Here is a 24,887-nt window from a genome sequence, read left to right on the forward strand (position 1 = left end):
TCAACTCTCTAAACCTCACGAAATCATGCTATTAAACATCTCTTCTTCTCCAATTTCTCATCGTATCCCTCACTTCCTCTCTACCTCCATCAACCCCGCTTCAAATTTTCCTCCAATATCCAAAACTCATCTCTCAAAATCTCATCTTTCAACCAATCTCTCAAACCATAGTAGTCTCTACGGTACCAAGAACAGAGCTTTATTCAGAAACAAGAAGAGACACCTACATCACAGTCCACGAGCTCTCGCTGGATTCGATACCGGTAGTTTCGAATCAGTTCTTGAAGCTTGCGCTGTTCTCACAGCGATCGTCGTTGTCCACGAGACTGGTCACTTCTTAGCTGCTACTCTTCAAGGTATCCGTGTGAGTAAGTTCGCTATAGGGTTTGGTCCGATTCTAGCTAAGTTCAATTCCAAGAATGTTGAATACTCTCTTAGAGCTTTCCCTTTAGGTGGTTTTGTTGGATTCCCTGATAACGATCCCGACAGTGATATCCCTGTAGACGATAAAAACCTTCTCAAGAACCGACCGATTTGGGATAGAGTGATTGTGGTTTCAGCTGGGATTGTCGCTAACGTTGTCTTCGCTTACGCTATAATCTTTACTCAAGTTGTATCTGTTGGTTTACCAGTTCAAGAATCGTTTCCTGGAGTTCTTGTTCCTGATGTTAAATCTTTCTCTGCTGCTTCTCGTGGTGGATTGCTTCGTGGAGATGTTATCTTAGCCGTTGATGGCGTTGAGCTTTCCAGTTTCGGTTCTGATTCTGTTTCTAAAGTTGTTGATGTTGTTAAGGCGAATCCGGAGCACAATGTGTTGCTTAGGATCAAAAGAGGGAAAGAGGATTTCGAAATCCGGATCACTCCGGATAAGAGTTTCGATGGGACTGGTAAAATAGGTGTTCAGCTATCACCGAATCTTCGATTCTCGAAGGTTAGACCGAAGAATGTACCGGAGACGTTTAGTTTCGTGGGTAGAGAGTTCTTTGGACTGTCTTACAATGTCTTGGACAGTTTGAAACAGACGTTCTTGAACTTCTCTCAAACCGCTAGTAAAGTCGCTGGTCCAGTTGCGATCATTGCTGTTGGAGCGGAAGTAGCGAGATCAAACGCGGATGGTCTATACCAGTTTGCTGCATTGCTGAATCTAAACCTTGCGGTGATCAATCTGTTGCCTTTACCGGCTCTCGATGGTGGTACATTGGCTCTGATTTTGTTGGAAGCTGTTCGAGGTGGGAGAAAGTTACCGTTAGAGGTGGAACAAGGGATCATGTCGTCTGGAATCATGCTTGTGTTATTCCTTGGTTTGTTTCTCATCGTCAAGGATACACTTAATCTTGATTTCATCAAAGAAATGTTGTAATCTTTTTGGAGATAGAGCACAAAAAAGTATTTTTTGAAGAGAATGAGAGAAACCCTAAACAACATAACGCAATTGCGTGATTTACCAAAACAACATTACACAATCTCATCAATCATTATCATCATACACTTAACTGAAAACTATGCAGACAAGTTAAAAGAAAGAAAGAAAGTGTTACAATTTGCAAATTAGACACAGAGAGATCAGAACAAACACGCTTGATGAGTTAGTTCCTTTTTGTTTCGTCTATATCAGGTGGCAATAGGCTTTTTATGAGATTGCATCGAAAAACAAACACACTTAGCTTTCATGGCTTCAGCTTCACTCCCATATTCTCGGAACTTGTATTCCTCCTGTTTAAACGAAGGAGGAACCTTCCCTTCACTATAACACTGGTTACACAAACTAAACCGAGCTTTCACTTCTTTAAACCGTGATCCGATAACCGGATACCGACAAACCGAACAAACTTGGTTTCCATGACGGTTTCTATCGTTTGCCTCCAGTTTAAGGATCGTAGACATGATACCAAATCCCCAATCTGGATCATCAAACATTGCTAGAAACTGATTATACGTAACTGTCATTGAGGAATCAGCTTCTTCTTCCCCGTGAACTTCTAACATTTCACTCATTCCGTGTGATGGAATGTAAATAGCTCTCAACAGTTTAATGTATTTGACTGCATCCGTTTTTGTAATCTGAGAGCTTCCTTCGTTTACAGGTCTCCAAAAAAGTGCATCAAAGGCAACTCTTTTCCGTTTGTCCGAATGTCCACCGCATAAAGGAGCAATCACAGCGTAAAACATACCCATATCAACTCTTCCTGAACCAGAATCATCGAGAAGCGATAGGATTTTCTCGTTTATTGCCTTGATGGCTCCTTGGAATGTTTCAGGTTTCAAGGAGTTAAGCAGACGCCGGAGAATCTCCTCTAAATTTGGTTTCCGGATTGATTTCGTTGGCCCGCCGCTTCCGGAATATGATACAGGAACATCGTTGTCTCTCATCTCCTTACGCACAGCCTCCACATCACATTTCCCTAGTCTTGTAACCTTCTGAAAGGCTCTAATTTGTAGAGCCGTGGCTAAGTCCGGTCTCAAAGTCGTCTTCTCACCCACAGTCTTGAACTTGGAAGGTTCCACTACAATAAACGGACCTTCTCCTCCTCCTCCATTACCATTTCCATTGTTTTTACCCTTTTTCTTCTGCAAATGTTTCAAATGAGATATCGCATCGTGCAGCTCAACACGGTTCGTCAGTTTCAGTGCTTCCTTAAGCGCTCGTTTAGCTTCTTCAGTCTCTCCAGCACCTAGCAAAGAAACCGCCTTGTTGAGCTGAGCACGCCAATGGTTAGGCCATACAGCTAAGACCCTAGTGTACATTTCCGAAGCTCTCTGAAACCTACCTAAATCCATGTAAAGCCCTCCGAGGTTATACAAAGCATCAACATGGCCAGGTTTCAAGTCAATCGCTCTCTGGAAAACCTCAATAGCTCTCTCATCTTCACCCATTGAATGCAAAGAAGAAGCTAAATCACAATGAGCATCAGCGTAATCCGGTTTCAAATATATAGCTTCCTCTAATGCCTTAACCGCTGCTCTATACTCTCCTACACCAAACAATGCACTACCTAGAAGCTTCAAGGCTCTAAAATGCGTAGGACATAGAATCGCAGCTTCTCTATAATACTCACAAGCACTCAAAACCATACCTTCACCTTCAAGCGAGATACCAAGATTGACATAAATCTGAGGAAGCAGATAAGCCCATTGATTCCCACCAGACTCAGCCGCTTCTAATGCCAACAAAAACTCATCTTTAGACTCTTTACACTTCCCCAAAACGTAGAGACAGTTCCCAGCTTTGAAATGAGGTCTCACATCAGTGGGTTGCAACTCACAAGCTCTCTTGAAGCTAACGAGAGCTTCTTTAAACAACTGGTGCTCATACAAAACCCTACCAATAGCCATATGTCCATCAAAAGCTTCTTCTCTCGATCTAGCTCCATCTGCTTTACTTCTCAAAACACCTAGTTCCTTGACAAACACACCATAGTCATGACTCGATTCTTCCCAATAGATTCTCTTATCAGAGACCTCAGACGAAGGACCTAACTCCCTAGACCAACCAGCATCAGAGAACGCATCAACATTGTTATTGTTACTGTTGTTGTTATTAGAATCAGATTTCAATTTCCCATCTTTCTCCTGTTTCGACTTCAATCTCTTCACCAGAATCTCCAAATCGTCAACTAACTTCCACGTCTCGTCGAAAACGATCCCGTGGTTAGGCGAAACCGCCCAAGCAGCTGTCCTCTGTTTCTTCTGCGCTTCAACAGCTCTCTCATCTGTAATCGAAGAAGAAGAAGCCGCCGCCTCAGAGCCTTTAATCGTCTCATCAGCAGCGATTAGCTCGAGGCCTAATGCATCGAAATCTCTGTCGACATCTCCAGCGCCGTCGTCGTAAGTACGGAGGAGACCGTCGTAGGTCAAACCTTTGTTTGGATCGATGAATTCAGCGTAGGTTCGGAACACTTCGTCGAGAATCGCGTTGATCTGTTCGTCACTGAACTTAACCCTAGGGTTAACAGCTACGACGAGAGCAGCCATCTCTTCTCGGTTAAGCCCACCATCACGATTCCCGTCGAATTGCTGGAATATTCTCTTTGCTTTCTCCGATCTGCTTCCTCTAGTCGCCATGTTTTTATAGGAAAGTTTCAGCCTTTATTATCTCAAAAACAGAACAGAGGATTCAAGATAAGGAAACAACAACCACCCAGAAAAGGAAATCAAATGCAGGGAACAGAGGAGAGGGGAGATTGATTAATTTCAGGGCTTCGTTGCGAGAATCTCGACATTGGATCCTCTCTCTCTGATCTGTAAAGCTTCTTCTCTCCACTGTTTCTTTAAGGAAGAAAAGAGAAAAAAAAAAAAAACCAAAGTCGTAATATTTTTTTATCAAACGGTCCATACATTACAAGAGGACTCCAAGCTGTTTTCTTTTGTCTCTGTGTCTTTGTATGAAAGCAGATAAGTGTTTGACAGTATTGTCAGGGTGTGGTGTACTGGTGTTGGCTTATTATTCTCTCCTTAAAACCATTTTTATCCTATTATTATTCATCTTGACAGCTATCTATCTATCTAACTTCTAATCTCTCACACAAGATCCTTAAATAAATAACATTTCTGAACTAAGTCAAGTTCACGACAAAATCTAGATACGTGTATGATTTGCTAACTTAAGAAGAATGTTTAAGGAGTAAAGTTGCGTGAATGACATGGCTTATTCTTTTGAAACAAGTGATTTTTGGTTTGCAAACAAAGATATTATTACACCAACTGAAGAAAAAACAAAGCTCTGTTTCATGGAACAGAGTATGTAGTCTGATGAAGTTTCCAACTAAAGATAAAGACAAGAGTCGCAAGAGTACATAATTGATGAACCAAACTTAACGGTGAAGATGAGAGTCACTTTTACTGATAACTAATTGTTGCCAAGCAATTATCAGTTGGTCTGGTGTGAGGCAAATACATCACAGGACACTCTGGGTTGCTCCGTTTCACCCTGCCAATATGGATCTCCATGGATATATCAAGATAACACAGAAATATATGTATGAAGATGCAAATTTTTGTAAGTCTTACCGATATTTGAGGAGGAAATGATGAAGAAAAATTGAAATCTCAAGCTTAGCAAGATCATTTCCGGGGCATAGATGGCTTCCAGCACCAAAAGGAAGGAACGCACCAGCTTTTGGTACAAACCCCTTCTGAAAATTTAATCCAAACATTCAAAATGAATTCAACTTTCTATGGCTCGAACAATGTAAGATGATAACACTAAACTTACATCCCATCTAGAAGGATCAAATTTTCTTGGATTCGGATACACTTCAGGGTCTATGTGGACATCCCTAAACCATGTCAAAACCTTCCAACCTTTTGGGATTAAGTAGCCTGCAAGATTAATCAAATCATGCTAAATGCTTATGTCCATTTAGAAAGGTGTTTTGTATTCAATATAATTCATGTATTTACACAGAAACCAACCATTCAATTCGACGTCAGTCTTTGCCTCCCGAAAAGCGGTGAGTGAGAACGTTATGACTCGGAGTGTCTCATCAACAACCTAGTGAAGAAACATCTCTTTCAATCGCCTAAAACAAATCGCCAACAAAATCTCTAATGTGCTAAACTCATAGAAGACCAAAATCTAACCTGTGATAAGAACTCCATTTGCCGGGTTTCTTTTAGAGTTAGGCCTTTTTGTCCTTCAGGCCTATTTTCCAGGATCATTTCTTGTTCGGCCTATAGAGCCATCATATGCAAATCCATTACCATATGAACAAAGTATAAGATGACAACAAGGAAATAAAATAGTTTCCTCCACTTACCTTTGCCCTTTGTAGAAACTCAGGGTGTTCTTGTAGAAAAATAGTAGCCCACATAATGGTGTGGCCAGAGGATTCATGACCGGCATTAAGATACATCAGAAGAACATCTATAATCTCTTCGTCATCTAAAGTTCTTCCATCTTCATCTTTAACATTAAGTAGATTGTCTAACATATCTACCTTATTCGATACAATGTTCTGTTTCCTTTGATTTCTGCGCTCAGTAACTATTGACTGAAAGGCAGATACAAGTGTTTTCCTCGCCTGTAAATAAAACATGATGATCCTCCAAATATTTAAAGAGATAGGATAATGAAAACTGAAAAAAAAAGTGGTTTAATTTAGACCTTGAGTGCTCTATGATAAGCAAATCCAGGAATATTGATTGCCATTGCTCGAACTCCATAGTTAAGAGCGGTATATTCTCGTTCCAATGCATCCATTACATTCTCACTCTCAGAGCTGAGAAAGATGTACATGATGATCCTAAAGGTGAGCTTACGCAGATGAGTCAAGAACTCGAACTCTCCCATTTTGGTCCACTTGTCCAGAGCGGTGATAACGTTTTCTTCAATGTATGGTATGTAATTAGAGAGGGCTTCATGACCATTGACTGGAGCAGCAGTCAAACGCCTGAGCCGCTTGTGTTCTTCAAAAGAGATACCAATGAATGACTTCTTTCCAATTAGTTCCATTGTAGATGTTGGCCAACCAGGCTTGAACGCATCATCATCTGTCAGCACACGCCGGCAAGTGTCTGGTGTTGTTACTATTATACTTGGGTTCCCAAACATGTGCACTTTATAGATACCTTTAGGTCCATACCTACACATCATTGACAACAAAACTAAGTCCCAAAATCAAAATCAAGATATAACATGGATACGGAATCTGTAACATATCCACGGGATTGGTAAACGTATTTACCTTTAAGATTTTTAAATATAAAAATAGAGTACCTTTTGATTAAAGTGCGGGTAAAGGAGTCAGGGTCAGAAGTCTTGAAAGCTCTGAGAAAAGACAACATGTTGCCAATGAAAGGCCAACCCAAATCTCCTGGTGGCAAATAGTACATGTTCTCCCCAATGCTGAACTCATAGAGCCACACATTCACCATCTTGATCAACCAATTCAGACCAAAACATCCCAACACCATCAAAGGAAACCATATTGGGATCCAATTCTTTGTTTCCGCCATAGCTGTATTTTACTTAGTTAAGTTCCCAGCCCTTTTGTCTTCTCATTTATATAGATATTTGCATCCTCCTCTTCATGAAGATATGTGTATAAGATCAGGCACACCTGTTACAACTTACATGGTATACTTACAAGACTATCTTGTAGTCTTTAAATAAAACTGGCAATATATCTCTTATACTGGATCTTTACTAAATATTACATCTTATTTTTCTTTAAAAGGACACAAGAGAATCTCAACTGGATAATTAGGAGATGAGATTTTTTTTTTTTTTTTTTTTTTGCACCAGGAGATGAGATTTCTAAGGGGCTTGTGGGCTTTCTATGACAATGACACACCATGTTCTTCCATGTGTCAAGCATGAGTGTATACCATTTAAAAACATACCAATCCATCAACAAGGTCCCATTGATACCCCCATCCATGTGAATGAACAAATAAATTTACACAATCAAGAACTACTCTAAAACACCAGAAAATAAAATACTAGGATTTGAATGCAAGTTTGATGTGAAAGATATGTGAATTAATCTCGATTGATGGAAAAAACAAAAGAGAGATTCTATAAATTATAGAAGGATGCAAAACCTGGAAACGGAGATGGTGCAGGAATGTAAGAGACTATACAGACCAAATACAAAACAGTAAAACACATCAATCAAACACACAACAATCCCAAACCCAGTAGAGAAACAAAACACTCAACCAGCATCAATACTAAAAAAAATCTTATCAATTTCTCCCTTTTGTTCACATTCGTCTTCAAGTTGTTACCTTTTAATCAGTTAAAGCTTAATCACAACTAAAACAATCCATTAATTCTTCGTCTCTGAACGTAATTTTCTGTACCCAAATCACAAGTAAGTTCACTAAGTTCTTGGTCCTGGAAACTTCGATTTGGAAGTAACGACCACTTCACACTCGGATTCAGACACCAACAAAAACCAAAACTTTGGTAGCCACAGAAGAATAATGAGAAATCGGGGAAGCTAAAGAGAGAATCATACCTCTATTAAGGCAATTAGAGACAAAAGAGACCACTTGACCCTCAGATTCTGCAAACGGAACACCATGCCTCGATAAACCGGTCGCAATCACCTTCTTCAGCATTTCCAATTTCTTCTTAAATTCTCTCACTAGGTTTTCGACTAAGAAGACGCTGGTCTGAACCAAAGTGTGTGTCTGACAAAATAAAAGTATGAATTTTTATGCACAATTTTCCAACTTTCCCCAAGTTTTTCTTTACCTAAGTAACTTAAGACCATCTTTACAGGGGAATACTCTGTGAGTTACTCTCACATTTGGACCCCATTTGTGAATAAAAAATCCATTTTTGAGTCCATCAAGCAGAGTATCGATACTGTGGGAAGCCATTGGAGCAACCGATACTCTGCCTAATAAAATATTAAAAAAACTCTTCTCTCTCTCTCAGTCGACGAAGCTTCAAGCTTTGGTGGAACCAAACCAACGGAAGAGGATGCGATTCTCGTCTCCTTCAGCTACAGAGATCCTCGCTACTAAAAAATCACTGAACCACCAGCGACTCGCATCTCATCACCATCACTCTTAGGAAAAAAAACCGATCGAATGTATCCTCCGCGAGTCACCATCAAGGATCTGCGTCTCAGACGCATCTCCTCTCCGAGTCCGAACTCCACCGACGACAGCGAATTAAACGGCAAAGAAGAAACCGAAGCAAGGAAGAACAATACCATATATCTCGTTGCAAATGTCCGGATTCGAACAGTAAGTTTCTTTGATCTTTTAAGCATCTGTTAGACTTGGATCATAATTACAAGAATTATGGATGATGATTTAGTTTTTTTGTTTGTGGTGAAAAGATGGAATCAAAGCTCATGCTTGTGGATTAAGAAATGTAGAAGCAGAGGAGTTACTTCAAACGACGTTATAAGAGATTGCTTCCATACTTTATGTCTGGTAAGTCTTTGGTTTTATTTATGTGCATCAAACGAGGAATTGAAATTGAAATTGAGATTGATATGCTAATTTGGCAATTGTCTCTGCAGATGGAACGTCATCAAGCCGGTGCTCAAACCTTTAAGCCAGAATCCTCTAGATATTAGTTTATCCTGTAACAGAGAAGCTGGATAAACTGGTGAAGACGTAGAGGAGGAAGTTAGTGAGTTGATGCTCATGGAGATGATTGTGGCAAATGCATTGTGTCACGTTTGCTAAGCTTCAAATCCTTTCATTGAAGCTTTTGTTATTGTCGTTTAGTTCTTTCTCTCTGCAAATAGGTTAGTTACTTTATATGTTGTGCAATTGTGTTTGAAAGAAAGAACATGTTTTGCTCAAAAAGGTTAAGATATTAGGGATGTCTGGTTAGTCCTCTGTCACATGTTTGATGTTAGGGATGATATATGCAAAGGTTCTTGAGATGTGGTGCTACACAGAGCGACACTGTTGACTGTTGAGTTTTGTTTTCTCCCCTAACACTGATGATTTAAATTTGTTACTTTTTCTGTGACTGTAGGCAATCTTGTACGTGCTATGCTTCCGAATGAGATCAGTCCTGGACGTTCCTAGCTTTCGATCGCAGCTTACACCATTGTTGTCAGTTTTATCTCACAAACTAGACCCGTTGAAGGTAACTGACACTATCATTTTTCCTCCCATAGCTCATGTGTTATATATATCTCAAGTGGTCTGAACCAAAGTATCAAATGCATAGAAGTGCCATCAATTGGTAGTTTCTGAGTTCCGTAAACAAGCCAAAGCAGCTGGTCTGTTCATTGTCTCGGAAGCCTGCATTTTGAATGGCCTACCCAAGTCTGAGCTCTCTCGTGAAAGGCTTGTTTTGTTCATCCCGTTCGACCAGTGCTTGCTACAAAAATCTAAAAGGTTCACTATCTTAACTGGTACGTAGATGAAGAGAAGCAGCAGATTGTTAAGATGGATGGAGAAGCAGCAGCAGGTTCACTATGCTAACTGGTACGTAGACTTGCATATTGGTACAAATGCAACCAGAAAAATCTATCAAGCATATGGAGGGATGATTTTGTATAAATAACATAAATAATTTGTAAAATTTTGTTAATTGAGCAACCTTCTTTGGGTTCTCTAGTGGAGGTATGTTTTTGCTAAAGTTCTCTTAGAATTGCTTTAATTAATTTAATATTAATTATATTATTAATTAATATGTTAGTAATTTAGGAGGGTTACTCCACTAATGATGCTCTAATAGACATTGTTAAGCTTAAGTAGTTTTAAAGCTCGTGATAATTAGATTTATGTCTATAATGTGCAATATGTAGTTTGATAGCCAAAAGAAGGAGGGCATAATTTTGTATTGATGTAAACAAATCCACAACTTGCTCCCAAAACGAATACAGGCATGGCGTTCCTTATATGTACTACTAAAACGGAAACGCCACAATCGTAACATATCCAAACGCAATCGCGATTCTTGCCAGAGGTTTCCACTTTCCACACTTCTCTCTCTAATCCTGCCTCTCCTATGTACCTATGAATACAAAAAGTGGGTAACTCTTGCCTCTTGGAATTGTTGTATCTCTGTACTTTTGTCTGATCTTTGAGCTGTTTTGGGGGATGAACAAAACCGTTATGTTTTATCATTTACTGTATGTGTTTCTATGTCAAAATGTGGCACTCCAAAGAGCCTTTTCGCCTTCACCGCAACGTCGATGAACCTCTTTGATGCGATCTGCTGATCTGCAGATTCCGCTGCAACTCCAGTCGAATGATGCTACACAGATGTTTCCAGCCTGAGCTTTCCATTCACAATCTGCAAATACCAAAGCTAAAACTGTTAACATCTTCTGAGTATATTTTCAGGTTTGAAACAACAAGTAAGTTTTCATGCTATTGTCAAATCATAAACATTTAGGTTCTTGGTACGACTTTGTATCAGTAGAGACTTTGATAGGGACGAGTCATCTCTTTAGATAAGGTCTCTTCACTTTAAGCCTTTAGTTAGGTGCAGAACACCAATGATGTTGATATTTTATCCTAAGCACTCAAAATCAATACACTTAAAAACATCTAGAAAGTATCAAACCAAGCCTAGTAAACTTGCAGGATACAAAAAAGAGCATAAGAAATACCAGGAGGAGTGCCACAGCATAATCTTCTATCGTCAATGTGTTTCACATCAATTCCGATAAACCAAGCTCCTAATGAAACATCTTCGTTCGCATACTTGTGAAGAACATGCCTGAAACATTTAACATATATAAGAACGAAGAGACTTCACGAGGTAATATGACTACAATGTAATCTCATCTTCAGCTTACTGATTGATTGATATATAAGAAGCCAAGTCTCTTGAAATAGCGTACAACTGTCCAGTAGCATGACGGAAGTATTTGTTCCCATTCTCACCAAATTTCCAGTACTCTGGCTCATGGTATCTCACACCTCTGCTCCACAAAACCAACACGACTTAACAAAAGAAATAACCAAAACTAAAAATAGTTTGAAGGAGGAAACAGAGACATGGATTTACTTTTGAGAGAGGACAGGACCAGATTTCATGCAACCTATATAGACCCGTGGTTTTTTCCGGTGTCTAACAAGAGTTTCCCCAAGTGTTGCTGCAGACATTTCAGTGAAGCATTGATGAATCCGTTAGTCTTTACCAGCATAACATATGCAACATGACATAAATGATAAAACCAATTCAACTCGTTCTTAGAACTTACCTATATTTACATGAACATCATCATCTACTTTGACATAGAAATCTGCATCCCACATTGAAAAAGCTGTAGAAAAGTAAGTTTTCGTCTTGCCTGACAACTCTAGGTACCCTTCAACATGGTCCTATACCAAAAACAAAGGGAGCAATGAAAATGAAGATAAGAGCTGAAAACTTAGGCCTTGTACTTGTTCAACGTGTGAACTAAAACAAAAGTATACCAGTCTCAAGAAATCTCCATGCTTCCTGTCCTCAGCTTCTATAGCTCGATCTAGAATTCCCCCGGCCGTGGCACTATAAACTCAATGACACACATCATCAATATACAGTGAACAAGAATGAAAAAACTCACATGAGAAACTAAATTTACACTAATGGACATTGAAATCTCACCTGTGACCAATGACAAACCGGATAATAATCCCCTTCTCTTCCTCAAGTCTCTTTCTTTTCTCGCCTAAAAACCGATAAAACCATCAAGGAACAAAAAATGATCAAAGATAAGTAAACATGCTATTAAGAATCCAGAAGAGACTGAAGCCAGGAAAAGTGTTTATATAAACCTTGAGGCATCCAGGTAGCTCGAATAGAATCCCTTCTCTTTCTGCTACTAAAAGCTGTATTAATCCCTACAACCATCAAATACCGTCTCTTCACCTGCGGTTGCTTCTTCCCCATATCATCTGAGACAGGAGCACCGTTTTGTAAAGATTCCTGGACAGACCTTGCTGCAGCTAACTCCATCTCTAAGCTTGAAATAGTCTTATCCAATGTCCTGCAAATCACACACAAAAAATGTTGTTAAAACATAAAAAAAAAGTTCAAGAAAGCTCCTTTTTTCCGTACAAGCACAAGATAAAAAAAAAAAAAAACTCACTGTAATGCAATATGTGTATTGGCTACTTGTCCAAGAAAAGCCTGAGGATCTCTTTTGACTTCTTTCTGATAAAGCTAAGGGATAAACCCAATCAGATTTTCTCATATAACCAAAACCAAGAAAGAACAAAATCCATGATGTTGTTTGACTAACTCACAGGTTTTGGATTGCAACCTTCAGAGATAAGTTTCAATCTTTCAGCTTCGGTTACAGATGGACGAGACATGCCTTTAGATTCCTCAATACTCCACATCCTGCAACCACCACCAACAAGTAACAACAACAGAATCATGAGTTCTCTACGATAGTGAATTATATAGTAAGCAAAAAGCCATCAAATTTAAGTATCTTAAGGTTAAAAGCTATCAACTTTAAGTATCTTAGAGTTGAAAGTTGAGAATACTCTCAAAAAATTTACCGATCGGTGAAGAACAAACCGAGGCAGAAGCTTCCTAAGCAGAGTAAAATTGTATATTTCCTTGAAACGAAGCTTCTAGAAGAAGAATACTCTCCTTTCATCTTCGTCGAAGACATTTTCCTCTCCACTAAAGATCGCCAGAAATCTCGAGATAGCTATTTCAACAACAAGCCAGAGAGCTTCATCATCGGAAGAACCTAACACTATAACATCAAATAGACCCAAGAAGGAACAACTAAATTCGCCAAGAGCTTCCAAAATCAGAACCTGAGATTTTCACAGTTCTAGAGAGAGAATTTGAAGAAGCTCTCTTCTCTCTCTTATCTAATATTGAAAGAAGCTGAAAATATTGGAGAGAGAGAGAGATGAAGAAGACGAAGACGACGTTAAAGAGAAGAGAGACGAAATCAGAACGACTTCTTAACCGTCTCTCTACTTCTTTATTTAATTAATAAACACACCAATATTTTTGTAAACTTTACCAATCTGTCCCTATATTTTGGTATATTTACTAATCTGTCCCTTTAGTAAATATAATTATTCTTTTTCTTCACCATTAATGACAATAATACCCTCCTCGTGTCTTCTAAGTTTTTTTTTAATCTGCCCCTATCATCTATTGAAATTATAAATTAAAACAATAATTTTCTGTAACACAGAAACAAAATATTTGTAGATGAGAAAAATATATTAATCTGAAAAAGAAAGCTTTTGAGTATATATCACCTTTAAATATTTTTTACGTCAGTTTGGGATATTATTATACGTTCAGATAGTCTTAAATGAATGGTAAATAGGTTTTCTTTTGTCCTATGTTATTAACCAAATATATATAATGCTTATAAAGTTACCACAATCTCTTTCTTTTTTAACTGTTCTGCACCGATTCATATAATGCTTGTAAAGTCAAAATACCTTTATTCACCCAATCACTATGATACAAACAAAACGCAATTGTCACTTGAAAAAAATAAAAGTAATTATGTGTATGATTTTTTAATTTCTTAATGAATGTTTACCAATTACGTTATGACAAACAAAAAAGAAGCATGGTACCACGATTTTTGGTCTTCTGGTCTCTTAATATATTAGATATAAATATATAATAACTTGTTGATACAAACAAACTAGATAAATTATATTTATTTTCGAGTTGTAATATGTTATACGTAACATGTAAGTAGCCTAGTTATTAAACACGTTAATTACGTAGGTGTGTCACAAATGCCATGTGTGTTTTGCGTATAGCGATTTGAGACATTGGAATGAATGAGAGAGGCACTTTTATTGGTTGATTCTGACTTTAGCTTAGAGCTGGCCCTCGCCAAATGATCAGAATAGGTGTGGGGGAACTTAAATTGGTTGGTAAATAGTAATTGACATTTCAATATATATTGGTTGTAAAAAACCCCAGCGTATTCATTCATTTTCACGTGATCTTAAGGAACCAACACCGTTAGTTTTTTTTCATAGCACAAGCCTTATAAATGCTAGCCTACACACTCGTCTAGTTTTAGTTTAATGCATTGCATGCCACTCGCCATCGTATAGTAACACGTCCATTTTTGACCCGCTGAACTATAGTAGTATTTTTACATGCAACACCAAGAAGCATTATATATGTATCGGTTACCTAAATGTCAGAGGCAGTTATTACTATTTTAGTCGGGTCTTTTCAGTTCATTAGAGAGAGAGAGAGATGAGAGATTCTGCGACTGTACTAGCCCATCATGTGATGTTTTTCGTTTTGCATCACAAGGCTCACTGCAAAATCAGTATCCCCAAAAATGACTAGTGGGTCCAATGTCACGAGGTTTTCCACGTGTCATCATGAATGTTTCATAAGTTTGTGTAACTTGTGTCCAAAATCATATTATATATGCCACATGACTTTGGCCATAGATTTGTTCATCAATTTTAACAATCCTAAACTTTGATTTATATGGTTATGCCGCTCGATCGGTATTAGTTTTGGAGTATTCTGCATCTGTGCATCTTCACTTTTCTGGATAGGGATTATTATATTTTTCGTTTTTGTTCGACTATATTGGTCATTGTTAATAATGTCTCTCTGACAAATACTGGATTTTTTAAGCCTAATTAATACGATGATTACATATATACATTTTGGAAAATTTAGTTTGTTTACGTACATGTTAGTTGAGTTAATTAACCAATCATGTCTTCCATATAAAGATGCTCTACGACGTTAATTTATCAAATTTACAAAAATTTCAGTTCTCAATGTCGTAGAATTAATTAGTATTATGAAATTCAGTTCAAAAGACCGGTTTGAAGACATCTTTTTCAGTCCTAGGGAACACATATTCAGGTCGTAACTGAAACATAAACACACACATATATTTGATTGATAAAATAGTACTCGTATCATTTTAAATTTGGTATGTCTGGTGGACTCTAATTCTTTTCTCAACCAGATTTCCGAACTCATTGGTGGGAGGAAAAAACAACCAAAAATAATTCAAAATTTTAATTTCTTAATGTAATATTCCATCGATGGCTGTGCTCAATAGCTCATGGCATGTGAACATTCAAGAAGTCGGTGCTATGATTTGTTTGAACGAGACTGTAGTGAAATGAATTGATTGGATCAAAATGTTATCCACTTTTATTTAATAATGCTAATAGCTCTGTATATCATCAGATCTATCATTGATATTTTTTTTATCCGGTTTAAATATTCTATCTTATAGTTTAAATATCCCAATCCGTCTAGGTAATACCAATTTATGTATACACCTTAGCACTTTCCTATTTCATGCAAAGATTTAACTCACCTAATCTTTTTTTTTCCGCAAAAGAACCTATAATAAACTCATCCAAATTAAAAAAAAAATGATTAGATTATAAATTTTTTTCACAAAATCTGATCAATTAAAAAAAATAAATAACTGTAAAAACCAGTTTAGAAATTCTAAAATCGAAATAATCCCAAATAGAGATCTAATCAATTTTCATCTGATATGGATAATGCAATTAATTCTGGAACAAAGTGAGTCAAATCTTTTTCTTCTTCACTCCCATATACGATGCCTTTGTTCAAGTGTCCAGAAGTAAGGACATAAGCCATAGCGGACATAACAACAGCGGGCTGGGATGCAAGCATCAAGGACATGTATAAAATCGAAATAGTCCCAAATAGAGGTCTAATCAATTTTCATCTCTAAAACATCGCTTAGCAATGTTAATTTTCGATTCCTACTGTATTTTAATTACTCAAAAAAAAAATCATTATAATATGATCAATGTATGATGCAGGGATGTTGTAATATTATTCCGAGAGAGACATTGAATATAAGTAGATGTATAGAACTTGGACGGAAAAACAACAACGACGGCATTAACAGATTGCCCTCCACCACCGGTGCATCTAAGGTTCAAATAAATTGTAATTTTTTTTTGTTTACTCTCAAAAAGAATATGTAAATGTGTGATTTTACACTGAATAAACCTCGATGTAAAACTTTACTCATAAATTTTTGTAAATTTGTTCTAATCATTCAAACTTTTTGATCATTTCTTAGAAATTCCATTCCTGTACCCTGTATTTAACAGCTCTGTAACTTAACATCCAAATTTTAAAACAAACGATACGTACTAGAGAATGTGGCAAGTTCATCTTCATTTTAAAGACGTTGTTGACATTTACACAACATATATAGCAGATCGTAGTGACTATTATAGTGGAATCTGTGTATCAAAATCTGAAGCCCAAATAAATTTAACTAGGGGTACTTAACGTTGAATTAAGAGCTGTTGATAAGATGTCATTAGCTTGGAAATACAGCAAATATTATAATTTGTGAATAGAGGTGATGGTCAAGTATAACGTGTATGGTGTGTCACAATAGCTGTAAATCAAACCACATGGTTTTATATCAAACATGTTTGTCTACTACATACATACATATACACATAATTTATAGAATGTTATCGATATGTTGCACAGATATATTTAATCTCAAAAACAATGTCCTATAGTTTTATTAGTAGGTGGCAGATAAAAACTGTAACTATAGCAAATTATTTTCTGTTTTTTTCTTTTAATGATATTTAAAAGAAGAAAAAACAGAGATTTTGTTTATATACTAAGAAAGAAAAAAGAAAGCAATTTATGTATCCATAAGTGAAAAATAATTCAACCAATGAACAACAATATATTAATAGTCATAAAATATTAAACTTAAAATTGGGAAATCAATGAATCGGTGAGAGAAGATGGTAGAAGTTAGGTGCTTTGCTTGAAAGAGGAGACTGCCACTTTACCTAATTCAATGTCTAAGTTTGGTCTTCTTCAAGCAAAGCCCCTTTAAAGCTGACATCCCATTTCCATCCATCTATCTGTTTCTTGTTGTTAACTCCTCCTTTCAAAAACCACTATCTTCTATATTATATGGAGAGATGATCCCTCAAACCCCTACTATCCAACTCGTGCCGAATGCTTAAATACATATTATTGGCATCATAACTTGTGGGACGCAGCAACTCTCTACGTCCCACGTACAATCCATATATAGACAACGATGTTTTTCTAATTAATCAGAAGCTCTCTTTCATTAAAGTTTTTTTTGGACACGTAATCAAGTTGATTAAGTATGAATATAAAGCAATAATATTACAATAAAAGTTGAAAATCTTAACTTTTTGTGCTTTTTAATCAAGAATATATAATTTAATTTATAAACATACACATTGTTTGTTTTATAAGGATATAAACATAACCTAAGTTCATAATCATACCGATACCGACAGTGTGTGTACCGTGACTCCGTCAGTAACATATCAATATTGTCACTAGCATAATGCGTTATATTTCTATCGTAGACTATGTTAATGGATGATGACTGAATTATATATTAAATAAAAGATCCGTTTCACATCATTACAACTTTTTTTTTTTGTCAAAATTCACAAAAGTTAAACTCAATGTAGATGGAAACGACAGACGCGGATATGTCGGATGCGATCGACATTAAAAGTAAACAAGTGAAAGGGTGTAATTAAAAAAATCAAATGCAAATATATATATATATACATACACTTAAGAAAAAGAAAAAAAGAGAAAGGATGCAAGTTATACTTTTATGCAGAACGAAATGCCATGGTAGTGAAACCCACCGAGCTTCGATGGCCTCTATTATTCATGCATTTGTCATAACCCCACACCCATTTCTAATTGTCTTTATTTCCCCTAAATCCCCAAATTATATTTGTGGCTCATATCTTTTCTCTTGAAGTAGCAAATTGATGTAATTGATTTTTTATGCCCATTAACGTTCTAGACAATATTAATATTCCATTTTGATTGATCTTATTCTTGGACCCCATTTTCTTGATAGCAACTTTTGATGTTAACATAATGCAAATTCGTCCACAAGGTACTCTCTATGATTTGTAGAAATCATCTCATTAAACCTTTTCCGACTAGAATCATGTGTAAAATGGGCTTTCTCTGGCCCATTTTATGAAACTAGCTTCACCCAATCTGGTAAATGTTACACAAATGCAACCTCAAATTTTTTTTTTTGCAAACCCCAAGGACAAAGGACAAAGCGAAGCAAGATGAAGAATAAAATGGATATGATCAAAGCTCACTCCCTCTCTCTCTCTCTCTCTCTCTGTCAGTTTCAAGCCAACGTGTAAAGAAAGATCTTCTACAATGTCAATAACTGAGACTTGTGATCAATGCCATTGAAGATGTATGTCCCCACCATCGGAACAAACTGCTTCGTGACAAGCTGCAACGAAGAAAGAGAGAGAGAGAGAGACGATTAGAAATGAAATCATCTCGGTGTGCATGTCTATAAGCTGGTGAATCCCACATAAGACTCTTGAAATTGAAACAATAAGAAGGATATATGAATCGAACCTTGATGACTTCTTGAGACGCGATTCCTCCAATAAAGGCAGATACGACATGAAGCTCTGAGGCACCAAACCGGCACATCTCATTGATGAGGTCATCGGGGACTACAGAGCCATTACAGCCCAAGTCGGTAAGAAGACTCGAGGCAATATTTCTTAACCGAAATATGTCTTCATCCATTCCTCTAGCAAAGCAAAACATATTGCATGTTAATAGCCAAACAAAGAAATAAGATTGAGCTTCATGCCATTATGAGTTTCTTACCCATCAAACTGTCCAGGAAACTTGTTATTGTTGGCAGCAAATCTGTCAACAGCTCTGAGAAGAATATAAAATCCCATTGCACCACTGTGACGGTAACAGTATCAGCATAAGAGCTAAACATGCAAGCATAAAAGAAAAAGTTTTGAACTAAAGCCAGCATCTATTTTGCTGCTGTGTAAGCCTAAGATAAACTAAAAGATTTTGGTTAGTTCAGGTTAATTAAATGAAGAACTTATACTGTAAAAAATTTGCAGTTTTGCAAAATGCTCGTACAATATTCAATCACAACATCTTACTGCATGTATCATTAGACAGACAAAAGGGCAACCGTTTTGTAGAAATGACACCTTTCAAATCATCTGCTGATTTTGTACTCATATGAAAAGGGAAAATTCTGTGAAGACATTCGTACCTGTAGTCCTCGTCTGCTAAATACTTTTGAATTTCCGTTACAGAAGGATTGCAGAACTCGTCCTCTACCATACGATATCTGCATACCTACAAAGCACGGAATGCGGTTTATGTTTTACTCAAAACAAATGTTCTGATACTCCCCCAAAAGAAAAGGCAAATACGCAACAGGCAGAACATCGACATTTGAATACAAATAAAACTTGTTTCGAATGTAAGTATTCTCACTTTAAGTTTCCTTGCATTCTTGCAGAAGCTCTTGATTGTTGGTTTTGATATGCTGCTAGGGTCTCGACCGATTTTCTTTAAAATGTTTCTTACTCGTTCCTCCATGAAAAGAAAATCAGCCTCAGCTTTGGCTAAATAAATTTTCTGCAGATTGATATAGTGTCTGCAAGGAACAAGCATACAGTTGCATTATGAATGTGAAAAATAGATTGAAGATGGATTTCAGTGCCATTTAGGCAGGTGCACTCACTCAGTTGAAGACGTCATATCTGGTATAGAGCCTTCAAGGGGTGCCTCTCCATCACCTTCGTTTGAAACAAATTCCTGCAGGTAAAGTTTATGTATGAGTACTTTATGAGATTAAATCAAAGTGAGTTGTGGTCAATGGAAACATAAGATTTTTATTGAATTCAAACTCTGAACAATTCAAAAACCCTGAAAATTTGCCCAACCACTTGCAATATGAGTTTTGCTAAAGCAAGTTTCAAGTTTCAAACCTTCAGAGCCGCCACCATCACCCAAAAATCCGAGGAATTTGAACTTGCTTCAGCACAACTATCATTAATAATTTTTTGAATCTCTGTACCTGGAAGAGAAAACAAATTTGGCTCAGCATAAGGGATACTGTGATTTGACCTCCAATATCAACGTACATCTAAAGTACTCAACCATTAAAACAATAAACCTATGTGGCATGGAAGCACCAAATATTAAGTCAAGTTATACCCACGCCAAACAAGATATCTACTTACTGATTCCACAAGGAGCGAAAACTTTGAAAGCGGCTTCAATAGCTTCTCTGTAGTTATCTTCATCCAAAGTTACCCTCTTGGACTTAACCAAATCCTTAGATTTCAAGGATATAGAAATTAAAACAAGGAAGCAGAAGAAGGCAGGCTACCTAATGAATTTGCTAAGTTACAAAAAAAAACTACACCTTAAACTCTTTTTTTTCTTCTCTGGTCGAGGGAAGATTACCACCATGGGATTGAGCCCATTCATCAGCCATCTTTACAAGAATGACGACATAAGGTATGTGCTTATGTGCAGCGAGATCTGATACATTTAGGTCGATGGTTTCCACAAAACTGCCGTTCAATGAATAATTATCAGAAATCACTCAATCGTCCATCCACAACCACAATGTTAAAAGATGCCACACAACATAATGAGAGAGAAAACGAGAGCAGTGAACCTCCTGAGTTCAGGCCATGGATTATTCAAGCGAAGGTCGTCAAGAAAATGATCAGGTTTTGAGTCAATTATGGTGTGCTCCTGATAAACAAGAAAAGAATAGAACTTAGCATTTCCCCGTGGTCAATATCCAAACTGCAGGATATTATTGGCCATAAGTATAGTTATCCGACACATATAGGGTAATTACCTTTACAGAGATGCGAACAAAGCCAGCAAGGCCGTAAGAGCGAGCCAAAACCAACTTGACGTTAGCTTCTCGACAGATCCTATCAAGTTTCACCATTGAATCTTCCACCAGCTACAAGAAACCAACATCGGAGAATGGGATGGAAAAATGAGTTAAATAACATTGAAAAGACTAATATAGCAATATCCCCTGAAGGACAGGGAAGACTTTGCCCTGGTAATTGACTGTAAGCAAGAATCACATCTCAACAAACAGAAAGAGAATAGTACCTGAGTAGCTATAACGAGAGTGAACTGGGAGAAGAAAGATGGGTTAGTTGTAATCAAAGTGTCAGGATTCTCCTCGATAAACTTAGCTTTAACAGCATCATTAAGCTCTTGGAGAAACGCACAAACAGATTTGGCTTTAGACTGGCCAACACTCTTCAAATCAACTTCACATGTCAAAAAACACCAATAATAACCTAAGTAAGTCCCCAAAAACCCCCAGATGGAAAGGATATACAAGAAAAAGGTTAAAAAAAAGTTAGTCTGTACCCATGAAATTGTTTCCGAGGTCACCAAGCTGAACCTTGGATCCATCAACGACGGTGACGCTACCAACTCCACCAAGGACGAGATTCTTCAAAGTTTCGGAGCCAGTAGGGCCACAATTGAGCAAACAGATACTCGCTTCTTCCAAAGCCGTTTGACCTAGCTCCCCCCAAATCCTACGATTTTTTTTCCAAATCAAACCCCATACCCCCCGATTACTTCATCAGTTCCCAACAGAGAATCGTATAAAGAGCGAGAGATAATAAGAGTTGGAGGAGAAAAAAGAGTAATACCTGAGTTGACGATCGTACTTGGTTTTAGGCTCAGACATTGTTAGCTCTTCTTCGTCAACCTGTTTTCTCGGTCTCTTCACTGCTTCGCTTCTCATCTTCGTAGCTGAGACAACAATGGACGAGTTTTATCGGCCTCCGCTCCGGTGAACTCTCTCTCCCAAACCAAAAAAAAATTTCAATCCGTGTTTTTTTATTTCGGTTATAAAAAAAAAAAAGAATTTAAACCGACATTGACATCTACTGGTACGATTTTGGTTTTAGATTTGATTCCGGTTTTAATCGATTTTGGTTTTTGGTTTTTGATTGTGATTTTAATCAAATATAAACGAAGTTTTGGTTAGCGGTTATAGTTACCATTTTGGCATTTTCTATTGGATTCAAGTTTTTTAGAAGAATTTAACCGACATTGACGTCTACCGGTACGATTTTGGTTTTAGATTTGATTTCTATTTTGGTTTCAATCCGGGATTGGTTCGGTTCGGTTCAATTGGTCAGGATTTAACACGTTATGCACACAACACTGAATGAATAGATTCAATTTTACACTTCAAGTTTGTTAAAATGCCTAATACTAAGTTGATGATCCTTTTTCAAATAGAAATTTTCCCATCAAAGCACCTAAAAACATTTCAGATGACATATCTCAGAGCATAAAAAACAATTAATGGGTTCCTTTAAACAATCTGCAAGAATCCCAAAACAAACATCTTCAATTTCTAAACACAAAATATGAGCAAAATACACATTTAACATTGAGAGTAGGTAAGTAAGTAGACATAACAAATGAAACTGAAGACCATCACTTCTTTTTTCCAGCTTTTCCTTCCTTCCTCCGAACAATCTCATCAGAATACTTGACTCCTTTACCCTTGTACGGCTCCGGTGGCCTCCACTTCCTAACCGTAGCAGCAAACTGCCCAATTTCACTCTTGTCGTAACCACTCACAGTGATTCTTGTGTTCTCTTCCACTTTCACTTTCAGGCTATCCGGTATCTTCATCTTAACCGGGTGAGAAAACCCGAGATTCAGCACCAATTCTTTCCCTTCCACTGTTGCACGATAACCAACTCCCACTAGTATAAGTTTTTTCTCAAATCCCTTTGATACTCCCACAACCATGTTATCCGTAAGCGTCCTACAAGTTATAAAAAGGATTAGAACAAACAATCTTTAACCTCAAGAAGTTAAACCAAGAAAAGATGAGAAGTGTGTTACCTGAAAAGGCCATGCATTTGGTTGGCTCTTCTAGTTTCAACAGTTTTTTTAACCCTTAACAAACCAGAATCTTCCTTGGTAAGCTCAACTTCTCGTGGGTAAGTCAAAGCTAGCTCTCCCAGTGGACCTTTCACCTTCAAGTCTTGACCTTCTAAAGCAATGGTTACATTGGAAGGTACAGCGATCGGTTGCTTTCCTATCCTTGATTCCTTGCACTCAATGGTCTTACTGGAATACCCCACTTGAGCAAATGGCGTGCTTGATGATACCTTGAACACATTCCTATCTCCCAAAAATGCTGACCTAAAAAACAAAGGGAAATGTACTCTTATCTTCAGAACCAAACATGTCTAGAAACGTAAAACTCTATCACCAATACACAGGAACTGAGATTAAGGAAGAGCTGCATTATAATAGAACTTTCATAAAACTTCTAGAATCCTGCTTTGACATACTACTGAGTTCCACATAACAACATAACACAATCAAATTTTCCAAAAGTTCTAAAATTCACCAACCAAGTTGACGTTTACCGTAGATTTCTAAAGATTAAAACTAACAAGAGACTCTTTTTGTACTTGAAAGGCTCATGAACCCAACAATTCAAAGAGATTTTGAGTAGAAAATGCTAAGTAAAGAAAAATAAAACCCTAGAGGAATGAAGAGTCGGCATAAAGGGTTAAAGAGTAATTGAAGAGTATATAATACCTGGGTTGAAAAGAAGAGACGAGCGAGGAAGCCATTGGAAGAGGATTTGATGATGGAGCTCTGAGCTCTGCTCCAGGAGGAGGATGAAGAGTGTTTTATCCAGAAAAGACTTATCCAGCGTCACCCTTCTGTAATCATCATCCATCCCTCTGAGATTATTGCTTTCACGGCCCGTTGTTTCACTATTTTAAGGCCCATTTACTTTAAGCGTCGTTCTTTGGCCCAATTTATTAATCATGTTCAATTGATCATTTTTTATAACCCATTAACAATTAAAAACCTGAAAAATGGGAGTCACTTATTTTTTATCAACGTGGAGTTTAGATTAAGATTAACGAAGTCAAGAACGATCAAAATTGTGTGTCTCTTTCCCGATTAAGTGATGTTAAGTCGTCAATATGTTAAAAGTTGGTCATGGCTTTACTCTAGCAGACAAACAAAAGATGAAATGGACGGACCCTCATCCTTAGAATCAAATCCAGATAATATAAATTGAGAAATTTCAAAGAAGGAAAAATATAAAAAGAAAGAATAATTGCAAGTGTATATTTTCCTGGTTCATATTTCTTTTGTATTAAATAAGTAAAAAATATCAGTCACACGATATATATCCACAAGATATTTGGGTTCAGTCTTCAGTTGCATGTTATTTATGTGTTAACAGATGAACAAATGAAAATTTCAATAAGGAAGAACAAATGCAAGCTTATAAGTTTTGCTATATAACATTCCTTTATGAACACTCTAAATACAAAAGAAAAGTCGAGTTATAAGTCCATGTGTTTCATGCAACCTTTTATATCATATAGTACGAGATATTTCTGGGTCCCTAGTGAATAGTAGTACTATTCTATTACTCTACTATTAATGTTTTGAAAATATCTCTTTGTTAACTATTCTTTGACGAAGGCGGCCATGTACGTACGTAGTTAGTTAATAATTACCATTTAACTATCCGTTTAACCGTTTTAACCACACCGCATCTCACTTACCGCCAAAAAAACAAATGCATTAACTCTCTTCTTAAATGTTACTT

General features: G+C 37.1%; 4 protein-coding genes, 1 long non-coding RNA gene, 1 other non-coding gene and 1 pseudogene across 10 annotated transcripts; 2 read left to right on the top strand and 5 right to left on the bottom strand.

Annotated features, from left to right (window-relative positions):
- Positions 1 to 25: 25 nt before the first annotated feature.
- On the top strand, positions 26 to 1,450 carry LOC104754656 (putative membrane metalloprotease ARASP2, chloroplastic pseudogene; annotated as a pseudogene). Its single transcript, XR_015587536.1, has one exon. The product of XR_015587536.1 is annotated as a putative membrane metalloprotease ARASP2, chloroplastic pseudogene (transcript).
- LOC104754657 (putative TPR repeat-containing protein At1g05150) lies at positions 1,375 to 4,062 on the bottom strand. Its single transcript, XR_015587535.1, has one exon. It is a non-coding gene; the product is annotated as a putative TPR repeat-containing protein At1g05150 (transcript).
- Positions 4,063 to 4,666: 604 nt separating this feature from the next.
- On the bottom strand, positions 4,667 to 8,185 carry LOC104754659 (ent-kaurenoic acid oxidase 1). Of its 2 annotated transcripts, XM_010476886.3 has the most exons (9): positions 7,962 to 8,185; positions 6,716 to 7,058; positions 6,104 to 6,581; positions 5,757 to 6,020; positions 5,581 to 5,670; positions 5,413 to 5,491; positions 5,213 to 5,319; positions 5,008 to 5,132; positions 4,667 to 4,927 (listed from the first exon to the last, which is right to left on the bottom strand). In XM_010476886.3, exons 2-9 carry the CDS (start codon positions 6,952 to 6,954, stop codon positions 4,837 to 4,839), a joined length of 1,473 nt encoding a protein of 490 aa, XP_010475188.1. In that variant the 5' UTR covers positions 6,955 to 7,058; positions 7,962 to 8,185; the 3' UTR covers positions 4,667 to 4,836. The 2 variants fall into 2 exon arrangements, with proteins under 2 accessions (XP_010475188.1, XP_087353170.1); XM_087497044.1 differs by lacking the exon at positions 7,962 to 8,185 and having other exon boundaries at positions 6,716 to 7,293.
- LOC104754658 (uncharacterized) lies at positions 7,545 to 10,060 on the top strand. Of its 2 annotated transcripts, none has more exons than XR_762149.3 (6): positions 7,545 to 8,150; positions 8,228 to 8,700; positions 8,796 to 8,892; positions 8,982 to 9,212; positions 9,449 to 9,562; positions 9,647 to 10,060. It is a non-coding gene; the product is annotated as an uncharacterized LOC104754658 (long non-coding RNA). The 2 variants fall into 2 exon arrangements; XR_762151.3 differs by having other exon boundaries at positions 7,551 to 8,150; positions 9,650 to 10,060.
- Positions 10,061 to 10,229: 169 nt separating this feature from the next.
- On the bottom strand, positions 10,230 to 13,353 carry LOC104754660 (putative beta-1,3-galactosyltransferase 2). 2 transcript variants are annotated; one of them, XM_010476888.3, is made up of 11 exons: positions 12,928 to 13,353; positions 12,667 to 12,763; positions 12,510 to 12,574; positions 12,196 to 12,407; positions 12,026 to 12,089; positions 11,854 to 11,926; positions 11,637 to 11,757; positions 11,441 to 11,528; positions 11,229 to 11,354; positions 11,040 to 11,149; positions 10,230 to 10,720 (listed from the first exon to the last, which is right to left on the bottom strand). In XM_010476888.3, the coding sequence occupies exons 1-11, from the start codon at positions 13,041 to 13,043 to the stop codon at positions 10,572 to 10,574; spliced, it is 1,221 nt and encodes a 406-aa protein (XP_010475190.2). In that variant the 5' UTR covers positions 13,044 to 13,353; the 3' UTR covers positions 10,230 to 10,571. The 2 variants fall into 2 exon arrangements, with proteins under 2 accessions (XP_010475190.2, XP_010475189.2); XM_010476887.3 differs by having other exon boundaries at positions 12,510 to 12,583.
- Positions 13,354 to 18,339: 4,986 nt separating this feature from the next.
- On the bottom strand, positions 18,340 to 22,113 carry LOC104754662 (NEDD8-activating enzyme E1 regulatory subunit AXR1). Its single transcript, XM_010476889.2, has 14 exons — positions 21,928 to 22,113; positions 21,638 to 21,810; positions 21,371 to 21,534; positions 21,102 to 21,212; positions 20,913 to 20,992; positions 20,655 to 20,805; positions 20,470 to 20,563; positions 20,215 to 20,303; positions 19,968 to 20,041; positions 19,718 to 19,880; positions 19,491 to 19,576; positions 19,079 to 19,162; positions 18,818 to 18,998; positions 18,340 to 18,686 (listed from the first exon to the last, which is right to left on the bottom strand). The coding sequence occupies exons 1-14, from the start codon at positions 22,020 to 22,022 to the stop codon at positions 18,603 to 18,605; spliced, it is 1,629 nt and encodes a 542-aa protein (XP_010475191.1). The 5' UTR covers positions 22,023 to 22,113; the 3' UTR covers positions 18,340 to 18,602.
- Positions 22,114 to 22,578: 465 nt separating this feature from the next.
- On the bottom strand, positions 22,579 to 24,008 carry LOC104754663 (large ribosomal subunit protein uL6c). Its single transcript, XM_010476890.3, has 3 exons — positions 23,852 to 24,008; positions 23,144 to 23,446; positions 22,579 to 23,063 (listed from the first exon to the last, which is right to left on the bottom strand). The coding sequence occupies exons 1-3, from the start codon at positions 23,884 to 23,886 to the stop codon at positions 22,727 to 22,729; spliced, it is 675 nt and encodes a 224-aa protein (XP_010475192.1). The 5' UTR covers positions 23,887 to 24,008; the 3' UTR covers positions 22,579 to 22,726.
- Positions 24,009 to 24,887: the final 879 nt, after the last annotated feature.

This window comes from Camelina sativa, chromosome 17 (assembly GCF_030686135.1).
Source record: "Camelina sativa cultivar CO46 ecotype springtype chromosome 17, ASM3068613v1".
In the NCBI taxonomy this organism is placed as follows: domain Eukaryota; kingdom Viridiplantae; phylum Streptophyta; class Magnoliopsida; order Brassicales; family Brassicaceae; genus Camelina; species Camelina sativa.